The 13,049-nt window shown below is 44.5% G+C and overlaps 1 protein-coding gene across 2 annotated transcripts; it reads right to left on the bottom strand.

The window, feature by feature from the left end:
* Positions 1–2,272: 2,272 nt before the first annotated feature.
* Positions 2,273–12,559, bottom strand: ERCC1 (ERCC excision repair 1, endonuclease non-catalytic subunit). 2 transcript variants are annotated; one of them, XM_078610574.1, is made up of 10 exons: positions 12,338–12,559; positions 10,968–11,232; positions 9,405–9,601; positions 8,452–8,555; positions 7,416–7,515; positions 6,487–6,563; positions 4,859–4,958; positions 4,192–4,263; positions 3,474–3,542; positions 2,273–3,098 (listed from the first exon to the last, which is right to left on the bottom strand). In XM_078610574.1, the coding sequence occupies exons 1-10, from the start codon at positions 12,398–12,400 to the stop codon at positions 3,030–3,032; spliced, it is 1,116 nt and encodes a 371-aa protein (XP_078466700.1). In that variant the 5' UTR covers positions 12,401–12,559; the 3' UTR covers positions 2,273–3,029. The 2 variants fall into 2 exon arrangements, with proteins under 2 accessions (XP_078466700.1, XP_078466709.1); XM_078610583.1 differs by having other exon boundaries at positions 9,540–9,601.
* Positions 12,560–13,049: the final 490 nt, after the last annotated feature.

The following is a 13,049-nucleotide window of genomic DNA, read 5'->3' as shown; positions in this document are numbered from 1 at the left end:
GCCAGTTGGATATATGCAGTAATGTTTTGTTCAGCAATATTTTAGTGGAAACATTACAGGAGATGTGAATATGATTATGGCAACGAGTGATTATTTGTAATCTTAAGCATACGCAATCTTAAATCTTTATAACCAAAAATGCACATCTTCACATTTAACCAGTAAACACGTTTTCTTCTTAGGTTTTTTCGGTAAAGTCACGTAGGTAAAACATCAAAATGAATTAAAATAAAATAAGTGATTTTTTTATTTTATTTTCATTCATTTTGATGTTTTACCTACGTGACTTTACCGAAAAAACCTAAGAAGATGATTCCTTGCAGTCACGAAAGCTTCAAATCTACAGTAAACACGTTTATAAATTAAGAGGACATTTCCAGAAACTTAATTGCATTCCAGGATTGACTGCTTTAATGTGGTTTGTTGCTTCGATTAAAATATTTAAGACAAATTGGCCGAGAATTAATGGACTCTGGTATAACATTACCAGGGTTCAATTGGATGGGGGAGGATTTCCCCAACGGCTTCTTTAATCCCCAGGACTGCATTTTTCTGTTGTCACCCCCGATGGCAGTACATATATATATCCCACCTGGATAAGTGGAATTGCCAATGCCATGGTTGAACCTCAGGGTCAGGATCGAACCCACGACTTCCTGTGTACTTGGCGAGGGAGATAACATTTCGCCACCGCAGCACCCTAGCTGATGCTGTAGAGTTGGGGCTGGCTACGAGATGGCCAGATGGCAGCACAGCAGGGTATTTATTTTTCGATCTGTGCAGAGTTTTGAATATCAGCCGTCCTACAGGTTCAGAATCAGAATCTTTATTTAGGCTGGAGGAATCCAATGAGCTATGAAGCTCTATCACCGATGCCCAGGTTCTCCAGTTTCATCCCACAAGGCGGCAACCTCTCATGAATGTATTTGTTCAATTATCCCAATATAGCAGCAGGACCCTCCTGAAAGTGACGAGACTCGGTGAGGCTTGCCCATGTAAAATGCATTATTTGAGCGCATACAAACACATGAACACAATATCGTATCTTGTGCTCAATTGTTATTTCAGTAATTTGTAAGTCTGGTATTAGATGAGGGCTTTCTCATGCTGTGTAAGTCATGGGGGAAAAGCCTTTCTATTTTATCCCCCCCATTTGAAATTGGCCAAATCGCAGCCTTCATCAGCCCTATTGACCTTCTTTCAAGTTAACTTTTCCTAGTTGCATTTGTTTAAGCACATTCACCCAGGATCAGTTTCAACTTCATTAACTCAAACCTCAGAATGAGGCGATTGGGCACTGATGTTACAGGCAAATGCAGCCTCGCACGGTGCAGGGCTGTCACCTAGTTCTTGGGGATTATAGTAATGTTACGAGCAACGTAAGGTACTGTAGAAGACATACCGCTTTATGTTGGGTTAATGTTTACATATAAAAAATGCTGTTATCTAATCGTTTAATAAGATTTTCATCCATATGCCTCCACTCAGGGAATACCTTGCAGAGATGCTTGTGCTGGATGAGAGCCAGGTAAAACCAAGTCGAGCAGATAATGAAAGCTTGAAGAGTTTATATAACAAAAATATGAATAATCCCCGTTTCACGTGACGTTCACACGACGCGTTTTTGCTTTAACGCGGTTTTCCTTTTGGGTAACGTATTTCGCTGAACGCGCACCATGCCCACTATAACACGAGTCTAGCGCATGACGGATTACACGCCGAGTGCCAGGGTAACGCTACATTAACTACCTTGCCTCGTATACAGCAGGTAGTGGGTTCAATCCCGTCCCTGATGCCTGTATATTTGGAGTTTGCATTTTCTTCCTGTGGTCGCGTGGATTTTTCTTCGGGTCCTCTGGTTGTTCCCTCCACACTTAGAAACAAGCGTTGAGTATTCGGCTGCTATCAATTTCCACGTGATAAGCCACTTCGTTTAGCTATCATTTATCGCCAGGTCGCTTCTGAAAAAGAGCTATATAATTCAGTGGGCCTTACCTGGTAAAATAAAAAAAGTTTAGTTTTGATAATGCGGGTCTAGCATGTGACAGACTACTTTTATGAGCAGCGTGGGTGTAGGCAGCGTTATTCAGTGATGCTGGGAGCTGGTACTGGAGTACTGTATTACTGATATGTGCATGCCATGATACACGGCATGCCTTCCTCAGTCTTTGTTCCAGCATCTTTGTGCACGTAGCAACATCCACGGTCTATTGCCGTCACTCCCTTATCTTTCAACTCACCATCTCTCTCACTCACTCGATATTTCAATAAATGACTGTCACACATAGCATATTTATAGAAATATATAAATGCACATCACATGTAAAAAAACATGAAACTCTGAAATAAAAACAATACAATTACAGGCTGGAATGGCACACACACACCTTCACCGTTATTCCTAACGTGAAAGTCACTCCCACTTAACGCAAATTCACTTTACGTGGCAATTTTCAGGAATGCAAGACCTGCATGAGGCAGAGTCTTACTGTATATAAAAAAACAGGAAACCAAGCAAATGAAAGGGGGCTGCTATACGTTATTTATAATGAGCATTACCATTAGACTATTTACTTCCATATATTGATATCTTCATGCTGGAGGGCCCCAACTACATCATTCTATTTATAGTAAAAATATATAGTTGGCTTTAGACAGGGTCTCCATACAACTGTCTGAAGATGCTTTTATAAATTTTACAATTTAAAACCCAGACTTGGATGTAACCTGAGAATGTATTTCATAGCTCATTGTACAAATACCTACGTTTCAAATGTACAAGTTTCACTTTGAATAAGCATGATTTGTTTATTATTCGTGACACATTGCATATAATTCACGAGAAATTATCACGGCAAATATACTGGAACTCATAAGACTCAACACATACAAACCATATACACCCAACCCCCTTGCAGAGCCCTTGTGACTGACTGCTCACGAGTGTGGAGTAAACCACGCCATCATCTGCAGTCTTTCAGAGCTCCAGGATGCCCAACAGCCAAAGCTTCCTGCTCCATCTCCCGCATTCAAGACCCCTTTTTTGGCTTCTTGGCTTTGAGAAAGGGCTCGTGAAACACACTGCTCAGACTCCGAGCCTGAATTTGCACAACGCGATAAAAAACACACGCATGCCGCTTGTCCAGAGTTTGCTTGTATTAATCAAATGCGCATAAAAAAGTACTGCCAGAAGGCCCTGTGGCTGATTGGATGCATTAAAAATATGATAATTGTTGTAAGTGCCAGGGTTAGATAACACGAGGAGTATTGTCTGCTTATTTGTTTTGTTATTCATGAAATTGGCTGAAACAAAGTACATTACATTTATTATACATTATAGTACACTGTATGAGGGACTCAAAATATATACAAGTCTTAGATCCATGAGCGACTGCTGAAGATAAACATTCATGATTTCTTGCAACATTCACTATACATGACAATGTGAAGATCACCCACTCTGCCATCCTCACCTTGCGAGGTCCCAGTCCGGGACAGAGTGACAAATCCTCTTTGGATGCCTCCATGATGTTTGCCAGTGACTGGGAAAGATATTGAATAGCAAAAAAAATACGTGAGAAGACGCCATTGTCACATGATGGGAATAGCATTGTTAGAAAATATATTTTTTATTCGTGTTTGTCCATATTATGTATCAATAATATAGTCCTTTGTCAATCCACTGCTTGATGAAGACCTCTCCGCACCTTGTTGGTCATGGGCTTGTTTGACCATACTTTACTACTCAAAATTTCGATTTAAAGCTTTCGTGACTGCAGGGATTCATCTTCTTGGTTCTTTCGGTAAAGTCATGTAGAATGGAAATAATAAAATAAAACATAATAAAATAATTCTGTCTCCTCGACAGACATGTTCTCCACCTGAGGACGGCTGCTTGCGTTGTGGCCGAAACGTCGTGAGAATTATTTTATTGTTTTATTTTATTATTCACTACTCTAGTTAATGCATGTGCAGTGTAGTTTTTTTAATCATTTATATTATAAAAGAAAAATTTAGTTCATCTCTGATTTTGCTTTTCATTGAGGCCATCCCTCCATGCCATCACAGCTAGGAGGAGCTATTGCGTATTACATGTTTCCAACATGTACTATGCGTAATCACAATATTTTTTGTTCTAATTTTCAAAGAGCAACAACAGTGAATGACAAAATGCTGTGAAAATAATCTTACCCCAAAAGTGTTCAATAGGGTGATGACGTCTGTCTTATTCACGGACTTGATGGTGGTCAGGCAGTCGGTCATCTGCAGAGACGAGGCACGCCACAGCAATCGTGTCACTGCACTGTTGCAGTGGGGGATTTGGTGAAGGAAATCCCATTGCTCGGCTCCGATGCTGATCGTACCATTGGTGTTAGATGTGTGCTGAGATGAAGGTTCACACTACTAGTATGCTTGTTTACCCAGGAAAGCCTCAGTCTCATGAAGTTTTCACAAGGGGATCCTCCCTCCCAAGTTAATGTAATAGGTGACGATTGCAATGTACAGTATTTTCCAATTGAGTAATTTGTGGGTAATTTAACAAATTTGACAATTCTGGCCCATGACGCCGGCACACAATCGCCTACCCCCTTTCGAATGACATCGCCACGGCAACTTTAACGTCCACTGCATTATCTTCCTTGCTTAACCCTATCCCTAAGGACAGACGAGTCTTGTGTTTGGCCTCAGTCTGAAACGTGCAGAGCAACTTTTACCATCTTCTCTCACCCCCAGCCGGTGTTTCTGACTGCAGAGGCGTCTTGCAGTACTACTTTCATCGTGTGATCTTTACGGTCAATACACAGGCGGTAATCATCGCGCTGTTGTCACCGTCCATGCAAGTGTTTGAGAGACGCACGCGAGACAAGTAGTCCTGCTCCACACGCTCCTTCAGCAGGTCGGCCGGCTTGTTCTCGTATGCCTTGTACGTCTCCAGGTAACGGGCCACCTCCTCCGGGCTGTCGGCGTGCGTGCAGGGAAAGTATGAACAATGAAAACAAAAAGGCGTTGTTTTCTAATCCTAATTTATATTTGTACAGCGCCTTCACTCAAGGCGCTTGACAAAGCGTACAGAGCGGTGACACAGAATGGAATGATGTAGTTGACAGGGGCAGATTGAGGAATGAGAAGGATTGAGGAATGAGTGACAGCGATAGAGGGTACTTAAGGATCACGAAAGGGGAGGGATGGGAAAGTGGAAGGAAGAGGAAGGGAAATGGAGAAGAGGTGTGCTTTAAGAGAGGAATGGAAGGAGGTTAAGAAGGGGCTCTTGCTTAATGTACAAGGAAATATTATTACGGTGGAGGATGCGAGTAGGGAGAAGGACTGAAAACGGGAGTGGGCACAGGGAGAGGGAGGGACAGAGAGACAGAGAAGATTGGAAATGAAGAGAACAAGAGGCGACACGGAGAAAATGGGGGCGAGAATACTCCTTGGAATATTTAACCCAAAAAATAAGCAACTCTTGCAGCTACACACAGAGGCTGTGTCCCGGGTTGTACAAGCTTGAACAGTCCATCATCAGCCACGGTCTATCCACTGTTGAATGAAGACTTCCCCAAACCCTCGCCATCTCTCGTGGTCCTGCGATGAGGTATTACATTTCTTTGTATAGAATAAATGTCTACTAATTTTGTTCCAACAACTGACCTTGCTGCATGATGTCCACAGTTATACATGTCGTTTTTCACACTGTGAAACTTTTAGTGATGACCAAAAAAAAATACTTTAACATCACATTTTGGAGCACTGGAGTGATGTCAGTGACTTAAAGTATTTTTTTTTATCTTTTCCCAGTTGTGTTCCCAGTGTTGCTGTTGGCATCATGTCTTGAGAAATAGAATCTGATGGGGAAACCTCTGGAGCAGCACGCCCCATCTGGCAGAAAGGTCCGTTGAAGAGATTTTTCACAGGCCTTCAAGTCTTTTAATTGGATTTTTAAAATTTACAGAGTAGGAAGCTCACTTTCTCAACTGCTTGGGAATGCAAATCTATTTGTACATGACAGTCAAAATTATGTAAAATTTTCCTGAGCTGTAATTCATCCAAATGGAAATATATGATGGGATTTTGTGCAGTCAATTCACTACCCTTGAGAAAGCAGTTTAACCATGGGCACCTTCCTGCATTAGAACCCGAGACCTCAGTGGTGCAAGCTTAGCTCTCTGACCTCTGAACCACCCAGCCACCTGTGCACTAGTTTCAGTAACATCACTATGGTGATGACGGATTGTCTATTGTAAGCTTCAGGAACAAAACCGCCCTATTAACAAACATTAACCGTGAATAAGAACAAAACCCTTACAAAGAAAACACACACCATGAACTCAACATTAACAAGCTCCAAGCACTATATTGCATCCCTTCACATGTGTAAATGCAGAGGCATATGTGGGTATTGGCACAGCGGTTAGTGCACTGCCAAATGATCCTGGTTATCTGAATTCAATTCAAACGCTGCCAAGCTTCCTTTATTAAAGCTCTTACCTCCAGGCCAGAATGAGAGTGCACTCTGCCAGAATGCACATCTTGGCCAGCTCCTTGAGTGCTTGGTGTGGGTCCTTCTGCTCGCACCACACATGAAGCAGCCCCCTGATCAGCAGCAGCGACGCTCTCTCCAGCAAGGCTTATGGGGATGATTTCAAACACAAGCTCGACAATGCTCTACGGCCGCCTTATGCGAGCTCCTGTGGAGGGCTTCTCGGCACTTCACAACACAAAACCACTGATGTCCTTTTCTTGCCCCCCCCCGCCAATGTGTGCAGATACTACCGACCCTATTGTATGTCTTTATTGGAGGAGGGTGGAGTCGACAATGTTTGGATACCTATTGGATCAACTTAGTTGACGGACAAACAGAACGCCGAGCTTTTATAATAGATAAATCGTGACTGAGTAATGTCAAATCTAATGATCGTCGAGAAGATGTAAACGATGGACAACTGGTACATATTATTATCACCGAGTTACAAGACTCCGGTGCTCAGATGAAGCGAGGTGCTCAGCTTGCGTATCGGGGCTATAGAGATTATCGCACCACCGTGAGAGATACGACGGCTTGGGAAGGCCTTTATCCAGCAGTAGATAGGTCATGACCGAAGATAATCAAATTACGATGCGCTTATCTGCTTGAAGCGCGGACATCGTAGATTCTAGGAAGCAACCTAGTAAACGTACAATGTTGGGGTAAAAATATTGGCGTGCATTTGGTACCGCTGACCCAACATTGGTCCAATGTTCCCATGTTTACTGGGAATTTCCACCAATTTTCAGGTTATCCACATTTCCACACTGATAATTATAGGATGACATTGCTTTCAATTCTGGGTTATTCCTCTCGTGCATGCTCCTCGGTGGATTGCAGGCATGGGTTTGCGTGCGCGCTTCCGTTGCACGGCGCTGGTGCAGAATCTCACCACGTCGACCTGCACCAGAAGCACGCGGAGGTCGAACGCCTGACCCAGCTGCTTGAGGCGCTCGTGGACGTAGTTGGGGTTGAGGTTGTGATACCGCAGGCTGCGGGGGACACGCAGATGGTCACTGCCGGCGGCAACAGGAACTCGTGCGTTCGCTGGCACCTCTAGGCAATTGCAGCATGGAGCCACTTTGGTGGCAGCAGCGGATGCCACAGATCCAGCTGATCGGAAGTTTTAGCATCTTAATCAAGGGTGCTACCGAGGTTGAAAGTGGAGCGAATACCTGCGATATTTAGACCATGGAATCAAAATAGATTTGTGCATTTTTCTCATTTCCGTTTTAGTAATGGATGCTAATTTGTACATAAAGATTTTGACCGTTGAAAATCATCCCTTAATCTTTTTCACAGTCAATGTCTCTTAACTTGTGCATGATCTCTAATCTCGCCACTGTGCGGCACCATGGTGGTGAGATGTTAACTACCTTGCCTGGTATGCAGGTCGTGGGTTTGATCCCAACCTTGACGCCTGTATATTTTAAGTTTGCATGTTCTATCTCTCCGTGGTCGAGTGGATTTTTCTTCCGGTTCTCTGGTTTTTCCCTCCACATTTAGAAATATGCGTTTAGATTTGGCTGGTATAAATTTCCACATGATAAGCCGCCTTTGTTGAGCAATAATTTGTGGCCAGGTCGCTTCTAAAAAAGAGCTGTATATCTCAGTGGGCCTTAGTAAAATATTTGTTTTACAGTTCAGTTTAATCCACGTGTTCCTCCTCCTCTGCAGCGGCAGCCAACGGAGAATAACACTTAAAATTATATTCACCACAGAGATGAGGGGATGAAATCAGCTCGCATGCAGGGGCCAGATGGATGATTGCTTTGCGAGAATGTGAGAGATAGCGGCAGATGGCAGGCGCCTACATTATGCAGTGGACTGATTGAGGCTCATGATTACGGGTACCCTTGCAACGCGAGCAAGAGCAAGGAAATGTTTCTACACCTGGCATTGGCTCCTCCTTGGCCTGTGTGTCTCACCTGAGGAAGAGTGCGCAGGAAGTCTGCCCCATTACATAGTCTGGGACCACGTCCGCAATCTCCCAAGGCACGTTCCGCACAAACTTGAGCACGGGGTTCCCACGCTGCCAATATCACCGCAGCAGCAGCAGCAGCAGCGGGATGCAGCACAATGTTACCATGCATTAGAATCTCCTCTCTCACACGCCTCTTACTTCCCCATAATTTCAATTCCCCATGTCATAACAAGACGAATACACATTTCTTACACTACTAATGAAGTAGTATAAGATACTGTATCACGGGAAATAACATTTTTATATTAAGCCAGAAGTTAATGAAAATAACACAAAGGTATATTTTTTATGAATTGAGATTTGAGTACCGTGGATGTTATAAATGTTTCACATTCATAGCTGGTGGTAGGTCCTTGCAATCCCAGTCACAAGGAATCTAAAGGAGTTTCCATAGAGTAATAGGTTTTTACCCTTTCAACTGGTACAAAAACTGACACCTTTATACAAGGGATCATGTTTGCAATAACCACAACACAAGCAATCAAAATGCAAACAAAAAAGAGTTTCCATATCTTCCATTAAGCTTGTAAGGCATTTGTCCAGTTCCCTAATGGACTGAACTGTTTCGTTGCCTTTAGGAAGCTGTGGGAGGAACATTTGGTGAACACGCTGCCTGCCACGCACTCACCAAAAACAAAAGATTCCCCGTATAGCCTGAAAGACTGTAGGAGCAAGTGCTGTTAGTACCAATGAAGGCTGGCAAGGCACATGAGGGGGTGGATGGCCAATTTCATGCCCGGCCACCTTAGTCTCACCAGTGGCGATGTTAACATATCGTACCATAACCGGTTCAGATAATCGTCACTGTTGTTGGTGCCCGTGAACGGGAATCAAACTTGGGTCGCCGGGTTTGTAGCACGGCACGCTAATCACTTCACCACCACTCCCCGCAATCACCTGTCGGGGGTTCACCAGCAAGCTGTTGCTCTTGCCGGCCGCCTTGGGGGCCACAACGGCCATGGCATCGACACCACCTGCAGCTCTACTTGCACCCAAAGCCTCACGTTTCCCCACAGCCTCTCGGCTTCTCACCACCTCGACGAGCGGACTGTCAGCAGCTTGGGCAGGCATGCTGGTCTCCTGGTCTGGGCACCCTGTGGGAGCAAGGTTAGTGTGCGTCATCGCGTGCACACAGGGCAGAGCGTATCAGAATGAGGGGGCCCACTCCCAATGTCCGTGTCACGGAGCTCAGCATACTTTTCTGTTTACACACAATAGCCACCCTAAATCAATTTCCATGTTTCTATAACTTAATTTTACTATGAATGGTTTCTAATAGTAAATTGTCCAAGTCATTGTTTGATACAGGCCATTTATTTGGTTTAATATTGACAACCTATGTGTGCTTATATTTATTCTGCTGTAACTTGGTTATTTTTACTTAAATTTTTATTGTTTTTGCTTCTATCTAATTTTTTTCATCATTGTACTTGGTTTTTTGTTCTTGCTTTGGTAATTTTGGTGACCCAGGTTACTCTTACAAAGGAGACTATCCTGGTCCCTTGAGTTCCAACCTGTTTACACAAAAATAAACTTGGCACTTGCCTGTATTTCACCCTACAAGAAAAGAGATGGGATGAGTGAAATACTCTCAGGGGATCCACTCCATTTCTACTTATGCCAGCTCACGAAGTTATTGACAAGTGTCTCCTAGCCCATCAGGTTACCTACAGAGGATTACAAGGTGACCTAATGCTCACCTGCCTCATCATCCACAAACATCAGACAGCCCAAGCATCCAGAAGACACAGAGGGTAATGACACCATCTTCTCAAGAGTAGACAAATAGAATCCCGTCTAACACAACAGCTCTTTGTTTAGAGTTAAAAAGGTGTAAGCGCAAGGTCTAGCAGTGGATTGATCACAGCTGATATTAATCATCATGAAACAAATTCGAATACCAAATAGCACTGATGTCGTTCATTCCAGCCAAGACGCTCGCTAATACCCAAACCTGATGACACGGCCCAGCGGTTGGTAGCGCATTCGCCGCTCATTGTAGAAGTTCCTGGTTCCCAGGCTGCCCTGATTATTGCCAGTGTCATGGTACAGATTTTACAAATTTGAAATATTACCTGCAAATTACTCAATTGGGATTACACACAGTAGCATCGCCTCCTACTGCTAAACTACTGCAAACTACTTGAAACCCAGCAGCGCCTTCCTTCGTGACAGTCTTAGGCGATACCAGGGGTTGGGCAACCAAAATAACAAGGAGCCATTTTTGTTCGAATTCGGTGAAAAACACAAACTTTCAAGAGCCGCAATGCACGTGAATACCAGACGGTGGTCCTTAATAAATAATATCACGAAGCAGTCCTTAAAGAACCACATGTGGCTTCGAAGTCGCAGGTTGCCGACCCCTGCGACATACGACTTACACGAATACCAAAACATACTAAATTATAACCACCATTATTAGAAACTGAACGACACAAATCCACAGGCTGATTACAGGACCTGTGGAGTCTGTCGCTGCGTCTCTGCCGAATGCCTTTGACGCTTCTGCTGGAGTGGCCTTGTCCGCACCCCCGGCCTGTGGGCCAGGTTCACTGGGCCCTGCGGGGTTGCTGCTGGCTGGCTCGGAGGGAGCTGGCGGCTGCTTCTTGCTCTGCTCCATGACGTAGTCGGCATAGCCGCCCTTATGTGGCCCCGGTGGTGGCCGCTCCTCTACGATGTCTTTTTCAGCTGTCTTTGTGAGGCCAGATCTGAACAGAGGCCGTGGCTGCACAAGAAACAAGTAACGCTCAGTCAAGGGAAAAATGTATCAAGCTTGACATCTGAATGTTTACGCATATCAGAACAGATTATTCTAGATGTATAAATGTCTGCAACCATAGTGAGAACATTGTTCAACGGGCTCAAATGTAAAACAATATCAACAGATTATATGTATGCGTACCAACACAACTACATATCTATGGTAAATTGAATTCCCAAATGTTAAGAATGTTCACACCGACACCAGTTCTGTTCATAATAGTCCAGTTGTTTTGGGTTAGATCGTGTAAATATATAAATGTGTCGTAAATATATAAATACATTTTAAATGGCGTGGCTTTGCTCTCCAACACACCGGTGTGCTGTACTGGTAACGAATTGGCATGTTCTGTTTACGTGACAAACCTTACTAATTGGCTGTGTCGGGTGGTGGCGGGTTTAACGACACATTTATATATTTACGCGATCTAACCCCAAACAACCTAAATTATGGATGACATTGGTCGCTAAAGCCTACTCCGTGTTACACCAGTTCTCAAGTCCCATGATAAGCAACTTCATTTGTCGCTTCTGAAAGAGCGCGATATAGCTCAGGAGCCCAAGCTTGGGTCAAATAAAATAAGTTAATGTTTTTATTTTATTTTTTTACACTTATATTATTTTTTTATTTCCCTTCTACGTGACTTTACCGAAAGAACCAAGAATATAATTTTAATGGTTTCGTTAACAGCTGAAGATGCAAGGGAAAGGGAGCGTGACGGATGTGGGGAGCGGTGGCGCAGCGGTTAGCGCACTGCGCTGTGAACCCGGCGAGCCAAGTTCGATTCCCGCTCACGGCCACCACCAACAACAGCGGCCAATGTGTTGACTCGGTCCTGACTCCCGAGCCTCCCCTAGGTCGACTCAGCCCCGAATGGAGACCCCGATTGCAGGAGAGTATAAACCACCGCCGCTCCACGTTGGCCACCACATGCGCTACTCGCTCACGTCAACTGAACCCCCCCCCCTAAAGGCCGCTGTGAGGGCTACAATTGGGGAGCTTCGCCTCGACGTGAGACAGCGCCGACGATGCCCAGCGTGGCCACGTCCGTCAGCACTGGGCACGTCACCTCAGACACCCGCCTCTCGTACACGTCCTCCACCCTCGGAATGTCAAACTTCTTGGCGTCCATGTCGCTCACCTCCACCGCACACGCGGGAATCTAAACGTTAATTATAAACATTTATAAACAACAAAATCCATTCATTCGCAACACCGCCGCCGCCACAGCGGAGTTCGTGCCGAGACGGTCTCAACGGTGTCAGCTGGGGGACGCGACGGAAGACCGCAGAGGCCAAAACCTGGGCGAGATACGAAATCGCGTTTTCTGATCGCGAGCGCCGCCACGCGGCCGCCGAGGATCGGACACGCGTTGGATGGCGTTGCCACCTGTCCGTGTTTGACTGGATTGATAAGCTCAGATTCCTTAATTGTTGAGGATTTCGATTTATTTGAAGAGATTGGTAAAATTGGTCATTTTCATTACCGGTAACCGCATGTTCACAACATGTGAACATCATAGGACCTCCTTTGCCAGTACCAACATGAGAATAGTTGTTTTACCCTTTTTTCTGGCAACAAAAAAACACCTTTTACAAGGAATCATGTCTGCATTTATCACAGTACTTGTACATGTTGTGGCCTGGCTCTCCAACACACCGGTGTGCTGTACTAGTGACGAATTGGCATGTTCTGTTTACGTGACAACCCTTACGAGTTGGCTGTGTCGGGTGGTGTTGGGTTTCAACGAAAATATATATTTACTGATGATATTGGTCGCG

This window comes from Lampetra planeri, chromosome 2, assembly GCF_965212315.1.
Source record: "Lampetra planeri chromosome 2, kcLamPlan1.2.h2, whole genome shotgun sequence".
Taxonomy (NCBI): Eukaryota; Metazoa; Chordata; class Hyperoartia; order Petromyzontiformes; family Petromyzontidae; genus Lampetra; species Lampetra planeri.
Note: the sequence above shows the minus strand (reverse complement) of the source record. Positions and strands in the feature narration are given on the sequence as shown.